The sequence below is a fragment of the Ascaphus truei genome, chromosome 4 (assembly GCF_040206685.1).
Source record: "Ascaphus truei isolate aAscTru1 chromosome 4, aAscTru1.hap1, whole genome shotgun sequence".
In the NCBI taxonomy this organism is placed as follows: Eukaryota; Metazoa; Chordata; class Amphibia; order Anura; family Ascaphidae; genus Ascaphus; species Ascaphus truei.
The window spans coordinates 353,085,921-353,104,480 of record NC_134486.1 but is presented as its reverse complement, the minus strand read 5'-3'; the positions used below and the strand labels follow the sequence as shown (position 1 = coordinate 353,104,480).

The window sequence follows — 18,560 nt, the reverse complement described above, 5'->3', positions numbered from 1 at the left end:
ATATCTGGTTTTTCTGCACAGAGATTAGTCTACAAACGAATGCTCCCTTTACATTGGGAGACAGTGTGTATAACCAAGGTGCCGAAGCTGACATGTGGAGAATGCATGAGACTTTAACACAGGGGTGAATAACTCCAGTCCTCTAGGGCCACCAACAGGTCTGGTTTTCAGGATATCCCTGCTTCAGCACAGGTGGCTCATTCAGTGGCTCAGTCAACGACTCAACGACTGAGCCACTGATTGAGCCACCTGTGCTGAAGCAAAGATATCCTGAAAACCTGACCTGTTAGGGACCCTTGAGGACTGGAGTTGGTCACTCCTGCTTTAACAGATGTGTAATATATCAGTATTGATGGACATTTACATATGTTTGTCTTCATGCTTGTTTTGTCCTTTACCTCTACTGTATCTCCACATTCATGACCACAGGAGAGCAGGATAACATAAATATATATTTTACATTTGTAACCTAGAGGTGGCTATATTTTACCTTGACCAGTATTTATTGTCTGCAATGTGTATACAGACTTTATGGAGGTGTATTTATAGATATGGTGTACGAATGTGATCAATTGCCTTTTCTCTGCATAGACTAGACACACTTATTCTTTGGGCCATTTATATACCGATCTTTCTTTTGGAGTGCTAATATTTGACACATTTATACATCTCCTCAGTCAATATTACATTAGAATTTAGGAGATAGCCATCTCTTCAGCATTATACAGTATGTTATGGTGTTTTTATGTATGTTTTTGTATGCAGTATATGCATGTAGTTTGTGATAAATAAATTAATATGTTTTTTTTTACACAACGCTGTACTTGATATGCTTATATTTTTTCATATATACAGAATTACTCATAATGAATTTATGAATAATTGTATTAAACAATAATAATTCAATTATTATTTAAACAATGATAATCTGATAAAAGAAATAATGTTATTGTCCATGCGTTAACGTAATGATCAGCATAAGTAACGACCCTATTTTAGGTCATTACAGTAGGGATAATGTCACGTTATTTACGGATAAAGCTGCGTTACGTTAAATTAACGTGACGTTACTCTCATCTCTAATACTGTATAGATGATAAAAGTTAATTTAATAAACTTATCAACATTTTAATATATTAACTCCTTGGTAGCTCACATGGGCGTCCCATGACTTGCTGTCCCCTATTTACCATAATGGGTTAATACATATAACAGTAATACATAACATCCATGTTAATACATAATAGTAAACTTATCCCTCCTCCACCTCCTTCCCTTACATACAGATATGTTACACCTCTACCCCCAGCCAATAGTAGAGGGGCTACACCAAAGTGATTGAACATATCGCAAAGTGAGATTCTTGTGTGTGCAGCAGATGCTTAGCGGTTACGTTGTATCTCAGGGTGCTGGAACCTCTTGCAGGCTGGGGTGTTGAGCAAGAAAAGGAAAAAGGTGCTGGGAACTTTCTTACCTTTTATTAAAGAGTCCGAATAGAGCAGCAACAGAACAGGTTTTCAGGTAACTTGCAGACACATACACTCAGGTTTCCTCAACCATGAGGCTTGTAAGCAGAGTTGCTCTTTTTCAAGTCTTTCCCCTACTGCCAAAAACAGAGCTGCAACCTTTTTCCTGCAATTCCTCAGCAGCTCTTCCAGTTCTCCTCATGATCCCGTGTGAAGAACCCACTTGTGGTGGGATCCTGATTTAGTGTAGTGTCTCTAGGGCTCCAATACTGGGAGACTTGCCCTAACTTAGAAAACAAGACATTTTGCTTACCCCTAATTACAGGGCTAGGAGACCTGAATATCCACTCAACACAGGTCCACTTAGGATATGAGGAAAGATAGCCAGGTACATAATATTTATAACCTTACCCTACCCCTGTTGCTGGGCAGAAAAAGAGAAAGCCTTACTACAAAGTCATCCTCTAAAGCAGGGGTGCGCAAACCTTTTGCCCTGCGCCCCCGCCTGCTCTTCCCAACTGCTCCCGCCACCACCCCCCCTTACCTAGTCTAAAGCGTCAAATGACACTGCAGGGTAATGCGACATCATGGTATGTGACCCCGGGGCGTCATTTGATGCTGTGTTGCTATGGCGACGCATCGCCCAAGCCGACTGAGTTACGGTAAGGGAAGTTACCGAGGCCTCACGCAGTCCCCCGGCATTTAATTTAAATGCCTTGGGGAAGAGCGCTGGGCCTCTGTAACTCCACACCCCCCAAAACAATCTCACCCCCAGTTTGCACATCCCTGCCCTAAAGGGTGGACCTTTCCAGTACCTTCTGAGAAGCAGAGACCAGCCAATCACCATCTAGATGATTTGCAACATAAAATAAGTAACATGGAATAAGATACTTGAAATTGTTTACTTAATTAGGACATGTAAGAGGATGTACCCCCTTACCTCCCTGTAGGGACTAGGATGTTCTAAGAAAAGTATAGCATGCACCCTAGGGTGCTACACATACTTGTATTCCAAAGCTTTAGTAAGACATTTCTTGGCAATGCCTTACTAAATGCTATTGCAAACAAGGGGCTAACCACCACCTCCCTTCCCAGGGGGACTTAGCCAACGTCCCCGGGGGAGCCTATTACAATTACTCAACCACTCTACCTTGATCATATTTATGTATTTTTTATACCATAGCCTACAGCCTTATAACCCCTAATTTGGCTAATAGGGCTCTAAGTAAATCTGATAAAAGGGGTATTGTGCGTTTTGGGGTGGAGGTAGTGTATATACATATAATATATATATAATATATATATAATCCTCCATGAACCCCATGGACTAATCCAATGTGGTAATCCAGTGGGCCAAAGCCCAACCATAAAAAAATCCCCAACAATATTTAAATAATGTAAAAAATAATCTAGTCCACTTCACGGCCTCCCAAATAAGAAACAGAAAAAAGTAATGCAAAAAATATAATTCGAGGCCTCAAATGAGGTATAATAGAGCAAAGCCTCTATGACATAGAGCAATTGACCATATCCCTCGCTGAGTCATCTTAGATCTTGATTAAAATCGATAGTTCTCTGTGTTTAGAATAATACTCTTATTTTTATTATTATTTTCTTCTATATCCTTTTTCTTGCTATTGCATGCTCATCTTCTTGTGTCCTCTCTTGGCCAATGGCTGAGGTATTAGGTCTTGTCACCATGGAGTAACACGTAGTTGGTGGCCTTTCAGTTAATCAGATTTGTTCATGTACCATGTGGTAATCTCTCATACTAAGACATCACTAGGGTAAAAATGTCCCACCAATGTTTGAGGGTATGAGTTATTACTATGTGGTAAATCAACCAACATGATTGGTTGGTTTACTCCATGGCCACCTACCATGTGTTATGCACTGTGACAAGACCTATATGACACCATAGTGGTCAGCCGAGAGAAGACGCATGATGATGGGTATCTGATAAGATGAAAAAAGATAAAGAAGAATGTTACATTAAATATGCTAACTACTGTAAGATTATGTGGGCCTAGGCGTTATAATTTTTCAGTTCTTTAAAATATTTTTTTTTATTTACATTATATTTGATTAATAAATACTTTCACCTGTTATTCTCACCCATCTTTAAGGTTTCAGCCATTAGGGACATTTTAGTCATTATAATCTTCTGACATCATAATAATGTCATGGTAACAGGTTGTGTGCTCAAAGGCAATGTTTGTGGTTGAGAGTAGGCAACTCATTTTTCTTTTGCTAGTAATTTAAAAATACACCTGGGTCATTTGTAATTTTAATAAATGGCTTAATATTACTCAAAAAGACTGCAGAAATTCAGAGAAGAGCATAGCTTTGGGCATTCGGCCTGTGCTTTTCAAAAAGAGAAGAGATAAAGGTGAGTTTATCTTGTATGTTTCTGCAGCATGCGTAAATGCAGCTTGACAGGGTATTACTGCCTTTTGTCTGTTTCTTAGGCAGTATTACACTTGAGATAAAAAAAATATTATGTGAAACAAAAATAGATCATTTTATATGTGGAACTGCAACGCCAGAATATGGGGAATGGGTACTGGAATGACATGTCAGTTGATTTATTGTATAGCTGATCAATAAAGTTATATATTAAACATATACAAAAATGCATAAATACAAAAATAAAATATCCCTACTCACCCTGAATCCTCTGAAATAATAATGACAAATTCTGGTTGGCGACAGAACTTATAATATTTAATAATTTTGTTGCCGCGGTTGGTGAGACTCTGTTTTTTCTCTTCTTGACACAATTATTTTTGTCTTACTCTTTTCTGTCAAGTTCTTGCCATGCATGAAAATGTTCTTAAGTGCCCAACACTAGGCTGCACAGGGAGAGGTCATGTGAACAGCAACAGGAACTCTCACAGAAGGTAAGCACAGCATTTTAGGTGCTATATTTCTGCAGCAACAGCAGTTTTTAGTAGTCCCATATGAATTGAAAAAGATGACAGTTAATGCCCACTTGTGCTTTTTTTTTACACTGATGAAAAAGTTTTACTTTACAGTATAACAGGATAAAAAAACGATGACGATTTGCTGCATGTAAAAATTGGTTAGTCTTAATAACGACACCTGCACAGATTTTCAGAAGGTGTGGTTACCTTGGATTCTGAGTGCTAGTCAACCAGAAATTAATATCCACTTAATTTTGTTGTAAAAAAAATGATATTTATATTAACTGTGTGATTGAATATTTTAAGATGATTTGTTAGGTAAAATTCTAAATGAATGTGTTCTTTCTCCCATCTCTATTTTTTGTACCCTCCCCCCCACCCCATCTTTTATTTTCTTAATTTCCCCCTCTCCCTAAAAATTTTAATAAAAATTAAGTTTAAAAAAAAAAAAAAAACGATAACATCTGGATTTAATTGCCACTCAGTAGAAACATGTTTTATAAAAATGTATTCTTACCAAGATAAAATACTTTGTTACAGATATTTTTCCTTATGAAGAGACTTTAAAACTTATTTTTTTTCCTTTGTATTTTAAATGTCTTTGGTAAAGGTTAACATTGTTTTCATTTTTTTAAGTATAGTGCTAAATTATTAAAGTTATGCATGTATAGTACAGGTGTATAATTATATATATATATATATATATATATATATATATATATATATATATATATATATATATAATGTAAATATACTGTATGCTCATTTGCATGTCTTAGGCAGGTCTGCAACCCTGCCTTTCACCATTATCACCCAGCACACAGCACTTCCACTGCAGCAAGGGATTCTGGGAAATGACATGCAAATGAGCACACAGTGCCATATATATATTAATTGTATTTCTAGGCAGTTCTTTTCAAACTGTTTTAATTTCATGGATTTTATATTTTTCTGGCACTATCAATTCCAATTCAGAAAAACATACGCTTAAAAGTTACCCTTTCCTATAGGCAAGAGGTGTAATAGGACTTCTTGCTATATCATTAGACAAAAGCTCATCCTTACATAATAGTGTTATTTTATAAGGCACCTTCCAAAACCAGAAGACAAATTACTGTATGGTCCATTCACTGGAATGGGGTGTAAGCTGTCTTCCATCACTGCAAAGTGTCTTATTGCATAGCGAATATAAGCAATGCTATTCTAACATGATATCTATAAAAAAAAAAAAAAAGATTTAGACTATTGTAATTTTTATGCACAATGATTTCAAAGTTTTATTTATTTATTTTATATAAATCCAAAAAGAAATAGATATGAGAAATGTGTGTATTAATGGTGGTGGCACAACATGATTTACCGACACAAATTACTTTTCATTCATTTCTTTTTAATTGTAGCCTGTCGGGGTGTCCCATTGCAGCAGCAGAGAAATTAGCAAAAGCTCAAGAAAAGCATCAGGGTTGTGATGCATCAAAATCAAACCAAGCATCGGATCGTGTTTTAAGGTGTGTATGGGATGTTTTCTGAAACCTGGTACAAATAAATATATAATAAGGGAGAGTTGACTTATCTGCACATTTCATACAACACTGATAATGGATATTCTTTACATGTTTACCCTGGGAACATGGCTGATGGCAGTACTTTGAAAAGGTGTTTATGTACCAATCCAGAGATTTGCCTTTCATTTAGATAGAAAGGATTTATCTCTGGTATTTCACTATCTAGTCCCTTTTCCATAGTGGTTAAAATAACCCAATTTCTTTAAAGATGGATTCCAACACCACTGGACTGCTTAAAGCAGCATTTCCTGGCAATCAATTCTGACCTTTTAAAAAATCTTACCTGTACCTGAATTGTGGGTTCCCCAAAAGCTCATTGATGGTGCCCTGAAGTTTGCCCCCCCCCCCCCCCCCCCGGTTCAGTTGGTATGAGCCAGGGGTTGACTGGGGGTCAACATGGCAAATTGAGGAAACAATGTGGTAGCCGGGCTCATGGCAAAACAGTCACAAAAATAGCTACAAATATTCCTGTAACTGTGGGGTCCCCAGATATCGGGAACCGGGTCTCCAGACATTGAGGACTACCAAAGAGCTGTAGGAGACCACCCTGTAAAAATACAGTTCCCAGGCACGATATACACGCCTTTGTTTTAATGTCGGTGTTTTATATTTTTAATAAAGGCTTTAAGCGCCGCCCCTACTTTGTAACGCTAAACCAAATAACGTCACACCACACAAGGTTGGAAGAAAAGGTCACAGCTTTATTTTAACACCCGCTGTTAAAATGAACCAGCCTGCCCGCCAGCCCAGCAGGATCCATGCGAAATGGGGGGGAGATCCTTGCCCAGCGGCCAGCAATTGGCCGCGCTTCCTCCCCCGCCCGTAGCATGTGTGTGGGGTGGAGATCCTTGCCCAGCAGCCAGTAATTGGCTGCGCTCCCTCCCCCCGCCCAAAAGCACTGTAAAATGGGAGGGAGAGATCCTTATCAGCCGATGTTGGGCTGCATTCCCTCCCCCTCCCGCCCATAGGGTCAGCTTAGGCCCAGCCCTAAAGCTGGCGCTCAGCCTTTTACCAGCGTTGATTGGGCATAGGCCGGCCCGGCCCTAAAGCCGGCGCTTCCAGCCTGCCGAGCTGTTCTAGGGGCTCCAGCTGATAGGCGGACCCTAAAGTCCTTGCCCGTTCTCCGTCTCCTGAGCTTGGCTGGCGTGGCAGCTCCGCCACCCGGAGGCCCCTCTGCCGGGCACTGGCTTGCCTGGGGCCGACACGCCCACCCAAAGCTGCGACCTCTGGCCTTAATTCCTCCCGCAAACTCCCCTTGATGTTATGTAGGAACACCTCCAAACCCTTTGGCGATAGATGTACACCATCTCTTCGGTGCCAGCTGCCGTCCTTGGCGTCAATCTCTCTGTGCCTAAGGGTTTTACCGCCACAAGAGAGGATGAATTTGCCCATGGCCTTATTAATCTTTTTCCTAGCCTTTTCTTTCCTGATCCATTTACCCGGCCCCTTACAAATCCGCCTTGGAATAATTTCTGACCAAATGATTACTACCTCCCTCCACAGCGCCTTCAAGCGGGTGCATTCCTGCTGTAACCCATAAATTACCTCTAGGGTTTTGGTGTTGGCTAGGTCGGTCCCCCCGAGGTGTAGTACAATAACGTCCGGTTTCACCATACATTTTTCAAGCGCCTTGTCCAGAGCTGGTTGCAAATCAGCCAAGCGCATCCCTCTCTTACCAAGCCAATGCAAATTCACCCTCTCTTCCTTAAACCCCAGCTGCTGGCCGCACCGCTGATCCTTCGCCCACTCGTGCGCCCAATGGATGGAGGACCCATGATCCAAACTTCCAGGGTTCTTGCACGGCTACCTACTGAGAGGGAAAAACATGTTAATTTTCTTGCATCCGCACGTTGCTGTGACCTTTGGCCCTGATGTAACCCCTATAGGCACTGGACTTCAATCTCCCCAGTTATTTTATTTGCTCCGGCGTACAGCCATTCTCAGCTGCCGCTGTAGGGCGCCGATTCTAAAGGAATGTGTACCAAATAAACTAGGATCCATCCCCCCAGCAGCAAGGCACCACCTAAAAATGCTTTGAAACTGGTACCTTGTGAGAGGCGCCAAGTCCTGATGGATGAGGAAATTGCCCCCTACCTTGGGCCTATGCCTTGCGTAGCGCTTAATCAACGCCACTGGGCACAGTTTTCCGTTACGGTTCCTCGTGAGGTGAACCCAAGCACCCCTTCCCGCTTGGTCGGTTTTAGACCTGTAGAACCTGCACGCCACCGACGTAGCATTGATAACCACGTTTGCAAAAAGCAAACCCACACCCTGGCTTGCTTTAGATGCTGCCACTAGCTCTCCGACCCTGAAGGCGCCAAAGAAAGCCACGGAAAATGCTACTCTGAACAGTTCCCTTTCCGCTGTATTGACACATACCTCTTTTGCTGCCATCATCAATACCTCAAGCCTGTCTAACGTTACCGGCTCCCTACCATCAGTTCTCTTGGCTTCGCCTCTATCCCAGCCTATGAGGATTCTCCTTACTATGAAATCCTTAGTTATGTCCTTGCGGTTATGTAGCTTCAGGAAGAAAGCCAAACCTGCCAACATGGCCCCAACACTGGTCCGCGTCACCCCAGATGCCTTCTGGGCCTGTAGAAAGCTAATGATCTGCACGCTGCTACCTCACTTACCCTCAACGCTGTCCTTTTACTTGAATGCTATCCATGTGTGCCAAGCCTGGAGGTAGGTTTTCCAGGTGCGTGGGGCTAGCGACTTCTGGACCAGGTCCATTAGTCCGATATAAGAAGAAAAAGTGCACACAATGCGCACCAGGGATTAAAATAATAACATTTATTAGTAAATATTCTACTGAGGGGATCCAACCCCACCTCAGTGTTAAAAGGTCACACAGCTAGGTTCAGTTCCAATGAACATGAACCCTAGGATATACATTGATTACTCTAAATCCACAAACAGCATAACACACAAAGAGAAAAAATGAGACAGTATTGAAATACATAAAACAGAACGATTGATCCTGAGTATACTAGTATATAATAACACCATTCAAAACTGTCTAAAGCTGGCAGGGGGAGACGGAGACTCACACTGAGGCCAAAGGCGGGTCCGCGGCAAACGTATGAAGATCCGGATCACGTCACCGCAGAGATGGAACCACCGCCTGGGCTTCCTGCAGGCACCGTCTCAGCCCGTCAGCAACACACGCAGGATGACCTGTCGTTTCGCACTACGTGCTTCGTCAGGAGCACAGCGTCATCCACGCGTATTTGTATAGGCAACAGCCAATCGAAGAGCCGAGCCTAGAACAAACATCCAATGAGTGCCATACACTCACTGAATGTGATTTAAAGTTATAAGAGCAGCAATATTGTGCCAGTACAAGCCAAGGTAATACATACAGCTTGTTCAAAACGGCATACATACTCATTGTCTACTGCATATACATGGCATTAATAAAGAACAGGAGAAATAAATTAATATTAACCCATTCATTGCTGAACTGTAGATATAAAACATATTGCAAACCCAGCAATCCATATATCTATCATGCTTGGACTGCAATGACACGTCAATGATTGAATATATACCCACAAGGGAAAACAGAGAAATACACTATTGACATAATCACTTAATGGACATTTCATATATATTTTCATTTAAAAAAAAAATTCATACATATTGCTGACGGGCTGAGACGGTGCCTGCAGGAAGCCCAGGCGGTGGTTCCATCTCTGCGGTGACGTGATCCGGATCTTCATACGTTTGCCGCGGACCCGCCTTTGGCCTCAGTGTGAGTCTCCGTCTCCCCCTGCCAGCTTTAGACAGTTTTGAATGGTGTTATTATATACTAGTATACTCAGGATCAAGCGTTCTGTTTTATTTATTTCAATACTGTCTCATTTTTTCTCTTTGTGTGTTATGCTGTTTGTGGATTTAGAGTAATCAATGTATATCCTAGGGTTCATGTTCATTGGAACTGAACCTAGCTGTGTGACCTTTTATCACTGAGGTGGGGTTGGATCCCCTCAGTAGAATATTTACTAATAAAATTATTATTTTAATCCCTGGTGCGCATTGTGTGCACTTTTTCTTCTTGTATTCCAGGGTGCCCCCCCTCCCCTCCTGGGGGGATCACCTTGCTCTGGGAGCTGCTTGGGGAGACGCTCCACACACATGCAGCAAGGGGATTTTTTCCAACACGTTATATATGTACAGCACGAGCGCTGAATATCCTATGTCACCTGCCCATTAGTCCTATATCCCTATCTGCCAAAGGTGACATGGGCACGTTAGAACTATGGCATTTGCCGCTAGCGCTGCTCGCCTAAACGCTGTCCAATTGAACAGCGATAAGGCATCTGCTATCACGTTTAATCTCCCTGGGACATGCTTTAAAGTTGATGTTGCTGCGCATGCAAAGCAGCACCAGCGTCCGCAATAGCCGTATCACCGGGCTTGATGTTGCAGGGAGGCAGTTTTCTGCTCCCACCACCCCAAGGTTGTCAGACCAGAATATTATGTGTTTGTTACTGAGCTCCTTAGCCCAAAGCTCTACCGCCACTATGATGGGAAACAGCTCCAGGAAGGCGATATTCTTTATTAAACCCGAGTCTATCCATGACTGGGGCCATCGTTCTGCGCACCATTCCCCTTTGAGGTAAGCGCCGAAGCCTAGCGACCCCGCCACGTCTGTGAACAGCTCTAGCTCTTGGTTACTACAGCCCCCTTCAATCCATTGCTTTTTGCCATTAAAGTCCTGGAGGAAAGCTTCCCAGACACCCAGGTCGGCTCTAAGTTCTTTAGTGACCCTGATACGGTGCAGTGGATGGGATACCCCGGTGGTCGATCTCTCTAATCTCCTGCTGAAAATCCTGCCCATGGGTATGACCCTACATGCAAAATTTAGGAGCCCATGCAGTGCCTGCATCTGCCTTAGTGTAACCTTCCTAGCACCGTTGTATTCCTGAATAAGGCCCCTCAGTTTGATAATTTTATCCCTGGGCAGCCTAGATTCTCCGGCCACTGAATCGATCTCAATCCCTCGGAATGATAAGGTGCTGACCGGGCCTTCTGTTTTATCCTCAGCTATAGGTATCCCCATGTTTCTCATTAGCGCAGAGCTGCTCTCTAAGAGCCTCCTGCAAAGTGTGGACTCGGGGGGCCCCACAAGGAGGAAATCATCCAAGTAATGGGCTATAGTGTCACACCCCGTACTCTTTATTATGCACCAGTGTATAAACATGCTAAATGCCTCAAAAAAGGAGCAGGAAATGGCGCAGCCCATGGGGAGGCACATGTCCACGTAGTAAGCCCCCTCGAACTTGTAACCCATGAGCCTAAAACTATCTGGGTGTAAGGATAACAGGCGAAATGCTGACTCTATGTCTATCTTGGCCATAAGGGGCCCCCTCCCATAAGTCCTGACTATGCTGATGGCCCTATCGAACAACTGGTATTGGACATGGCACACCTGCTGGTCGATCGCGTCATTGACGGATCTACCCTTGGGGTAAGATAGGTAGGTAGGTGCTGAATGAGCCTGAATTTGCTGGGTACTTTCTTTGGAACTACCCCTAAGGGCGATATGATTAAATTGTGTATGGGCAGTGAGTGAAATGGCCCTGCCATGTGTCCCAGGCTTACCTCCTTGTTTATTTTTTCACGCACAACATGTGGTATATCGAAGCGGATTTAAGATTGCGACTTGCGCGTGTGGTTACCAAATTGGACCCAACTGGGATGACAAAACCCTCCCTAAAACCTTTCTCGAGAAAATCCGCTGTCGCCTGACAAGAGTAGGCCTGGAGCCATGGCAGCATACATTCTAATTTAATTGGCGTTGCCGCCCTTGCTGGAGCCACTATCAGCCTGCTTGCCGGTGGTCCTGGCTTTTTTATAAAATTTCTGCGCTGGGTGGCCGCCGTTGCAGAGTGAGCAAACATGTCGGAACCTACACTCCACTCCCCTTGAGCAAGAGCTTTTATTGAAGTCCCAGCACTCTGATCTCTTGGGTTTACCCAGTGGTTGACTAGCTGGCCGCCCACCCGGCCCCATGGCCAAGGGAGCAAATTTCTCCGGTGTAACCCGGCGAATCCATAAGTCCAGGTCCTTAGTGCCAAAATTCAAGACTGGGTTCCCATGCATCTTGTGCCTAAAGTCCTCATCGTATTCGCACCATGCTGTGCCCCCATAAGTTTTGTGTGTGTCGTGTATCAGTTCAATGTATTTTAGGATGTTCAGACCCTCCTCTGGGTGCTTTGCTAGCAGGCAGCTGGCTAATACGAGGTAACCCCTTAGCCAGTTGTCCATGTTTTATGCTTGTTACCGCTCTCATCGCCTGCAGCCTTTGCTTTTTTCTTGGCCGGTAACCCCTCAGTAGAAAGGTCGTATACGTCTGTGAATTTCGCTTTTATAATTGCTTTTCTCACCTTGGGTGTAACCCGACTGGAGAGAGAGGTCATAGCGCAGGGGTACGTGTCCTTCCCCTTCATTTCTGCATTGGCGCTGATGCTACCGTCCTTTATTTTAGGGGCCTTGCTCTCCCCCGCTGCCTCCTGCATTGCCCCGCTTGGCCTAGCCTTAAGTGACCAGTTAATTCCACTAGCTGTCTCTTTAGGAATTTATACATCGGGGTTTTGTGTAGCCGTGTTGCACTCTCTGACTCTAAAATGTCGCTGTCACTATCCGAATCACTACTCTCAGTACTAGACATAGGATGCATTTCCTTACCCTGAATCCCGTTGGTCGGGTCAGCATCCTGCGCTGACCCAGAAGTGGAGCATGTCGACTGGGTGCGGCGTCTATTGTCCTCTTCACCATGCGCCGCTGAAGGTGGGTAGGGGTCCTGGTCCGAATCCCAGGTGTGAGATGACCACTCATTAGCCGATGCTTCCAGCGGAATCTGAGAGGACCCAGCCTGCGGTTCCCATGCGGTATCCAGGGGCTGGGTCACATTAAATCCCCCGACCCGACGTGACCCATGGGTGGGAGGGGCAGGGGCCCCACAGTGGCTGTGGCGGTTATACACTGGACCGCCCGCGCCCCTGCCAGCTGAAGGTAAGTAGGTGGGGTGGTTGGGTATGGCGTGTGGCGGTATGTAATAAGTTGGTGTTTCACGGTTGTAACCCTGGTCACAGTCTGTCCTATACTGTGAGGGGTAAGGTTGAGGTTGCCCTGAGGGGTGAAATTGAGGTCACCCTGCAGTACCAGCAGGGGCCTCATGGTGGCGCTGCTGCATTGAAGAGCCAAGGTAACAGCCTGCCTCTGCAGACCTGCCTGTGACCTCCTGTCCCCTTAAGGAACTCGGGCAGGGAACCCCCCCTCCCCCTGCTCATAGAAGCCAGAGAACAGCGGGGGGGGCCAGGCTGCAGCCCGCGCGGGGGAAGAGTGCCCCTCCCTCCCCTGCTGCTGCAAATTGGAGGGAGGTGAGTAATGGCGCCGAGGAGCACGTGGACCCCGGCCGGAGGGGAAACTGAGCAGGGGGAGTGGGGCCCGCATCTCTGTCGGCGCCTGACAGTCCCCGCGATCGGGGTGAGTTAGCAGGAAGGGGGGGACCTGGTGGCCAGCACGCGCACCGGGCGGCACCTGATATTCCCCGCGATCGGGGTGAGGAGGTTGGTGAAGGTGAACGTGGAATCCGGCTGTCCCCACGGCCGGGGGGGTTCTTAAGCAGGGGGCGCGCACCCCGGCTGGCGCACACGGCGCCAGATGGTTCCCGCGGTCTGGTTGGGAGGGCTGGTAGGGGGGTACCTGTCTGTCAGGCAGTGCGCGGCCGTCACCGGCAGGGGGGTGAGCGGGCTCGCAGCGCGGGGGCTGGCGGCGGCGAGGCTGCGCACTATCGAGGGCGGAGGAGCCCTCCCCAGTGACCCGGTCCTCCGGGCGGGAAGGCTGGTGGCGGGGAGCCCGGCGGGACCGCGCTTGGGCAGGTGAAGGTGAGCGTGGGTGGCGGGGCTTCACAGGGGTGCGAACCGAGAGGCGGCCACGGTAAGGGGTTCACTTGGGGGGGAGCCTGGGAGCAAAGGAGGCAGCGGGGTATGAGCGGGCGCTGGCGGGAGCCGCCTGCCCTTAGCGGGGGACCTGGCCGGGCTGGGGGAATGGGCACATGGGTTTCTGCCCGCACCTCTGCGCTGGGATCTGCGCGAGGCATGCACACCTCAGTTGCAGCCGCAGCATCGGATTCAGGATCCAGGTGGGTGAGGCTGGCAGGGCTCGAGGGGTCTTCATACAGCGGGGAGCTGCTGTACTCCACGAGGCCTTTCATCATGACTGGAAAATTTGCAGATCCACAACAAAAATCCTGTAAGGAAAGGGAAAAAATTCCGTTAGCTCTGACTCTTCCCCCTAGGGACCCTCTCTTTATACCCTCTCACCCCCCTCCCCCTAGATGGGAGGGGTCAAGCAGCCTTCCCAATCCGTGGAGGAAGGGGGGGTTAGCCGCCCCCCCGCTCATGCCAATCAGGATGTCGCAGCCCTTAAGGAGCCTACGACCCAATTCTGGGGCCTCTGTCTCATCAAGATCATTCGTACAGATGCAATGCTGCAATCTACAGTACGGGCATATGGCTGTATTAGATTCTGAGGGGTTTGACTTGGAATTATGATATAGCATACACCTACATAAAGCAATAGTAACATGAAGTCACTTCTCATTGGAAATTAATAAATATAAATACAGTTACCACAATGTAATATTGGAAGTGGAGATTTGGATGTGTTTTGGATGAAAAACAAAAAAGCATAAGGTTAACAATTACCCTCACCAGGCTAAAGGTTAAGGAACTGAATGGTAAAGCCTGGCAACGAATGGGAAGTGTTTACTGATAACTCATTTGTTCAATGAAGTCATTCAAAACAGTACATTTTAAGTTTTAGAATAAATATAAGCTATAACTACTTTAATGCACTCTGCCTGGGTCTTTCGGAAACAGCTACGCTGCCTGCAGCTGGTGCAGAATGCTGCGGCCAGGTTGTTAACTAACCAGACCTGTTCTAGCCACAGGACACCTGTTCTCTGTTCTCTGCACTCAGGGCCATCTTAACAACATTAGGGGCCCCCGGGCAAAGCAGTGCACGGGGCCCTGCCTACACTGTCGCTCCCAGCCTCCCACGCGCTCACTAGCAGCAGCAGGCACCGGAAGTGCTGCACTGCTAGGCTGTGAGCGGCTGTGACGCGAGCCAGGGTGCCGGGCGGGCGGAGAGAGAGCGGAGCCGGGGAGCCAGGGTGCCAGGTGGGGGGGGGGGGGGGGCGAGCGGAGCCGTGGTGCCGAGCAGGGGGAGAGCGAGCGGAGCCGGGGTGCCGGGCGGGGGGAGAGCGAGTAGGGTTGCCAGGTGGCTTGTCCAAAAATACTGGACACAATGGTGAAAGGTGCGACGCACTCGAGAATCATTGGTGGGGAAGAATGTTATTTATAAATGACCTGACTGTTATGTAATTTGTTCTAAATTTCACTCCAAGTATTCACCAATTTGCACCAATTTATATTCTATTTCGTAAAAAATCTGGGGAGGAGTCTTGGGAGGGAGCACCCTTCCAAGGATTGTTTGAGGAAATAGAATATGAAATAGTGCAAATTGGTGCATACTTGGAGTGAAATTTAGAACAAATGACGTAATGGTCAGATCATTTATAAATAACTGACCTGCAGTCATACTTACATGGCGAGCAATACTGATCTTACTGCTCCTCCCACAAATTCCAAGATTGTTGCACCCCTTCTAATCCTCTCTCTCCTCCCTTGTCCTCTCACCATCACACACCCCTTTGTCCTCTCACCCCCTCCCTTCATCCTCTCTCATCCCCCCCATCTCCCCTCCCTTCATCCTCTCTCATCCCCCCATCTCCCCTCCCTTCATCCTCTCACCCCCTCCCTTCATCCTCTGTTACCCCCATCTCTTCATCCTCTCACCCGCCCCCCTCCCTGTCATTATCAGTACAGTAGCTTTCAAATTTAGACTTCAAAATCCAGCTTTCAATTGCATATTAAATCATTCCATTGGATAAGTAACCTGCTCTGCCTTCTTGGGGGTGATCTGTAAGTAAGGGTGCTGCAGAGATTGCAATGCTGCTGTGATGAGAGCTGAGTTATGGAGCCTTTCAGAGAATTTGGTTATTTTTAATAGATCTTGAAAATTGGAAGACTGTTAGTATAGTAAAAGAAAAGTAAGGGTGAGTGAGCAATTAAACAAGTTGCCAGTACTGTATGTACTGTCTGTCACCACACACACACACACACACACACACACACACACACACACACACACACACACACACACACACACACACACACACACACACAAGCACACACGCACACACACACACACACACACACACACACACACACACACACACACTGAGACATTATATATATATATATATGTATATATATATATTATATATATGAGGGTTTTTGTCACTTTTTTTACTCACCATAACTTAACTCAGTATTGTGGTTTAGCCTATCCCATAGCCTCTCTTGCATTCCCAGTAAAATCAACCCCACACTGATGAGACCCATCAAGGTCGAAACAGCTGTCTGTGGGTGGTTTTCTGGGTATGCACCTTAACCCTGGCTGTGCTCAAAGCTGTGACCATGCAGCAAGCTTAAGCCTATAGGGAACCATGTTAAAAATGGTTATTGAGGCAAAAAGTGACACTGTGTGCTCATTTGCATGTCATTTCCCAGAATCCCTTGCTGCAGTGGAAGTGCTGTATGCTGGGTGATAATGGGGAAAGGCGGGGTTGCAGACCTGCCTAAGACATGCAGATGAGCATACAGTTGTATTTACATTTGCATATTTGCTTTGCTGTGGAGGGTTTTTGTCACTTTTTTTACTCACCATAACTTAACTCTGTATTATGGTTGGCCCATCCTTTAGCTTCTTTGCATACCCAGTTAATCAACCCCACACTGATGAGACCCATTAAGGTCGAAACAGCTGTCTGTGGGTGGTTTTCTGGGTATGCACCTTAAACCTGGCTGTGCTCAAAGCTGTGACCATGCAGCAAGCTTAAGCCTATAGGGAACCATGTTAAAAATGGTTATTGAGGCAAAAAGTGACACTGTGTGCTCATTTGCATGTCATTTCCCAGAATCCCTTGCTACAGTGGAAGTGCTGTATGCTGGGTGATAATGGGGAAAGGCGGGATGCAGACCTGCCTAAGACATGCAGATGAGCATACAGTTATATTTGCATATATATATATATATATATATATATATATATATATATATATATATATATATATATATATATACAGGCATACCCCGCATTAACGTACGCAATGGGACCGGAGCATGTATGTAAAGCGAAAATGTACTTATAGTGAAGCACTACCTTTTTCCCACTTATCGATGCATGTACTGTACTGCAATCGTCATATACGTGCATAACTGATGTAATTAAGGCATTTGTAAAAGGCTCTATAGTCTCCCCGCTTGCGCACATCTTCGGTACAGGTAGGGAGCCGGTATTGCTATTCAGGACGTGATGACAGGCGCATGCGTGAGCTGCCGTTTGCCTTTTGAGCGAGATGTACTTACTCGCGAGTGTACTTAAAGTGAGTGTCCTTAAACCGGGGTATGCCTGTATATATATACACACACACATACATACATACATACATATATATATATATATATATATATATATATATATATATATATATATATATATATATATATATATATATACACACACACATACATACATACATACATACATACATATATATATATATATATATATATATATATATATATATATATATATATATATATATATATATATATACATACACATACACACACACACACTGAGATACTCACTCAAACACACACACACACTGAGGCACACACATATACAGGCAGGACACAGGACACAGACAGAGACTGAGACACACACATACACACACACTGAGACACACACAGACAGGACACAGATAGACACACACACACTGAGACACACACATATACAGACAGGACACAGATAGACAGATACACACTGAGTGAGACACACAGACAGGACACTGAGACACACACACAGGCAGGACACTGAGATACAAACACAGGCAGGACACACACAGATACACACACACAGATAGACAGACACACACAGACAGGACACAGATAGACAGACACACACTGAGACACACACAGGCAGGACACTGAGGCACACACACAGACAGGACACTGAGACACACACACAGGCAGGACACTGGAGACACACACACACAGGCAGGACACTGAGACACACACAAACAGGCAGGACACTGAGACACACACACAGGCAGGACACTGAGAGACACAAACACACACACAGGCAGGACACTGAAACATAGACAGGCAGGACACTAGACACTGAGACACACACACACACACAGCCTCACTTCTCTGCTGCATACTTTTCCTCCGCTCTTTGGCCCCACCCCCTGGCTCCTGCCACCTCCCGATTGGCTGCATTACACAGCAGCAACCAATCAGAAGCTGCCCAGCCCCCTAGCAGCAGCAGCCCTGCTATATCCCATGTCCTTTACCGAACAGGGGAACCAAATACCGGACACCTGGCAACCCTAAGAGCGAGCCGGGGTGCCAGGCGGAGGGAGAGCATTGCTGGGCACGCATGGGCCTGGCGCGTGGGGC

The 18,560-nt window shown here is 45.7% G+C and overlaps 1 protein-coding gene across 11 annotated transcripts in view; it reads left to right on the top strand.

Moving 5' to 3' along the window:
* Positions 1-18,560, top strand: part of MYT1L (myelin transcription factor 1 like) — a 573,498-nt gene that overhangs the window by 463,785 nt on the left and 91,153 nt on the right. For all 11 annotated transcript variants that reach the window (XM_075598278.1, XM_075598276.1, XM_075598273.1 and 8 more), the window contains 2 exons: positions 4,276-4,366; positions 5,791-5,898. In XM_075598278.1, the coding sequence (XP_075454393.1) occupies positions 4,276-4,366; positions 5,791-5,898 (199 nt within the window). The remainder of the gene's footprint in view (positions 1-4,275; positions 4,367-5,790; positions 5,899-18,560) is intronic.